The 2,565-nt window shown below is 55.8% G+C and overlaps 1 protein-coding gene across 16 annotated transcripts in view; it reads left to right on the top strand.

Annotated features, from left to right (window-relative positions):
* Window positions 1–114: 114 nt before the first annotated feature.
* ZFR2 (zinc finger RNA binding protein 2) overlaps window positions 115–2,565 on the top strand; it is a 116,088-nt gene continuing 113,637 nt past the window's right edge. For 13 of the 16 annotated variants that reach the window (XR_012896744.1, XR_012896743.1, XR_012896745.1 and 10 more), the window contains exon 1: window positions 115–255. Coding sequence is in view for 6 of the 16 variants with exons in the window: in XM_075903323.1 (XP_075759438.1) it covers window positions 197–255 (59 nt within the window). In the remaining 10 variants the exon portion in view is untranslated. The remainder of the gene's footprint in view (window positions 256–2,565) is intronic. The other 3 variants (XM_075903334.1, XM_075903331.1, XM_075903328.1) reach the window with 2 other exon arrangements.

The following is a 2,565-nucleotide window of genomic DNA, read 5'->3' as shown; positions in this document are numbered from 1 at the left end:
TGGCCGGCTCGCCCCTACGTTCCTTCCGCTCCCCCGTAACGGTCGCGCCGAACGCACGTCACCTCACGAGTGGTGGGATGTCACGTGACTGTCCTCGCCCAGCTGAGGGGGCCGCAGGGAAGGCGCGCGCGGCGGTCACGTGTTCCCGGGCTCCCTGTCGCCCCCCTCCCGCCTCGCCGCGCTGTGAAGAGTCAAGATGGCGGCCAGTCACTACTACGGGCTCGCGCCTGGCGTCGCCGCCGCGCCCCAGTACAGGTCAGTCCCGGGAGCTCTCGCCGCGCGGGCCCGCGCCGCCTTCCTCAGCGCGCCGAGGCCTTGGGCCCTTGGGCCGCTGGCAGCGGCAGCGAGGAGAGTCGGGGTCCGCCCCCCCCGCCCCGCTGCCCGCCTCCATGGCACCCCCATCACTGCCCCCCCGCCACCGGCCGTTCCTGACTCCTCCCCACGGCGCTGCCCCCCCCCGGGAGCTCGTCCCGTGAACCTCCTCCTGCCGCCCCCCCCTCCTGCCCTTTGCACCACCCCCCATCTGCCCCCCCCACCAGCCACTGCTGCCTCCATCGCTGCCCCTCAGTCTCCTGTCCTCTATGGCACCACCCTCCTCCTGTCCCCCCATCGCTGCTCTCCTCGTCCTGCCCCACCCATCGCCACCAGCCCCTGACTTCATCACTTCCCTCCTCATCCCTGCCACCCTTCTGCCCCCAGCCTCCATTGCCATTCTCCTTGTCAGTGCTGCCCTGCTGCAGTCCCTATCCTCTTTCTCCACTGCCTCCCTCTTCATCCCCCCACTCTGTACACTTGGGGGGTTGCCCCCCCACTCCTCTTCATCCCCTGCCTCCACCCACATTGGCTCTGCCTTCACCTGTCTCCCTTTAATTGTTATCTTCCTCATCTCCTGACCCCACAAAATAGGATCTCATTTCACATCCTGGGTCTTGGCTCTCCTTCCCCGTTCCTCACTTCTCCTCCTTCCTTACCTCCCTGGGAACTTGTTCCTTGCAGCCATTCTAGCTGGTTCACCTCCTTCTGTCATTTTATTGCCTTCAGATACTGAAGGGTCCTTCCCTAGTACCTCTTTTCTTCAGACACACTGTGGTGGTTTCATGCCCTCAACCCTTCCTCTGATTTCCTTTTCCTGCTTTCAGAGGTTGCCATCTTCTGCACACACATCAGTGGCTTTGCCCTTTTTTCAGATCCACCAATTGAGACTTCCTCCCCAGGTATCTTCCTTGCTCTATTCCCACATCCTCTAGGGATGTGAAGGTTTAACAGGTAAGACTCACCTGTTAAGGGTGAGGCTTATAGGTTAAGATTTACTGGTGGGGCTGGGGCTGGAGCTTGCTGTGGACAGGGGCTGCTCCAGTGCAGCTCCTCCCCGCTGCAGGCCCACGTGCCCCGCAGGCAGGGGCTGCTCCAGCCGGGAAACCTGAGCAGCCCTTGCCTGTGGGGCGTCCTTAGCCCACTGCAGACAGGGAGTGATCTGGCGTCCTGGTGCAATCCTTGCCTGTGGTTCCTCCCGGCCTATCACAGGCAAAGGGCTGCTCTGGCTGGACTGAAGCACTTGCCTGTGGCGGGGAAGTGGGGTGGGCAGGTGCTCTCCAGCCCAGCAGCTAGTGGGGGGTGTTTGGGGGGGGGTGCACTCCAGCCTACCAGCTGGCAGGCCTTCCCAGCTCGTCCCCTTTTAATTGGTTAACTGGTTAAACAATACATAGAATTTTTAATCACTAACATCCACCACCAGTGGAGTTTTCTCACATGATTAGCCTTGTGCTCTCTTTAATCCTTACTACAGTATTCATCCCTCTAGTCTGTTCTCCTATCCACTGGGGCTTTTGCTGACTTCTTAACTACTTGTCATTCTCATGGGCTATGTCTAGACTGGCATGATTTTCCGCAAATGCTTTTAATGGAAAAGTTTTCCGTTAAAAGCATTTGCGGAAAAGAGAGTCTAGATTGGCAGGGACGCTTTTCTGCAAAAGCACTTTTTGCGGAAAAGCGTCCGTGGCCAATCTAGACGCGCTTTTCCGCAAAAAAGCCCCGATCGCCATTTTCGCAATTCGGGGCTTTTTTGTGCAAAACAAATCTGAGCTGTCTACACTGGCCCTTTTGTGCAAAAGCTTTGCACAAAAGGGACTTTTGCCTGAACGGGAGCTGCATAGTATTTCTGCAAGAAGCACTGATTTCAGACAGTAGGAAGTCAGTGTTCTTGCGGAAATTCAAGTGGCCAGTGTAGACAGCAGGCAAGTTTTTCTGCAAAAGCAGCTGATTTTGTGTAAAAACTTGTCAGTCTAGACACAGCCATGGAGTCTAAGATTCCACAGGATTCCCCTTATTCATTGCATGGTGAAAAGTCTCAGGGGGTAGCCATGTTAGTTTGTTGTTTTTGCAGATATGAGGAGTCCTGTGACCCCCTAGAGATTAACAGATTTATTAGGACATAAGTTTTTACGGGTAAAAACTACTTCATCAGATGAATTACAGTGGAGTTTACAGAGGCAGGGACGAATATATATATATATATGGACAACAAAAGGAGTACCCTCTTTCTTTCGTTGTCCTTATATATACCCA

Source organism: Pelodiscus sinensis, chromosome 19 (assembly GCF_049634645.1).
Source record: "Pelodiscus sinensis isolate JC-2024 chromosome 19, ASM4963464v1, whole genome shotgun sequence".
NCBI classification, from domain to species: domain Eukaryota; kingdom Metazoa; phylum Chordata; order Testudines; family Trionychidae; genus Pelodiscus; species Pelodiscus sinensis.
The sequence above is the reverse complement of the archived record's forward strand: the minus strand, read 5'-3'. Positions and strand labels throughout refer to the sequence as shown.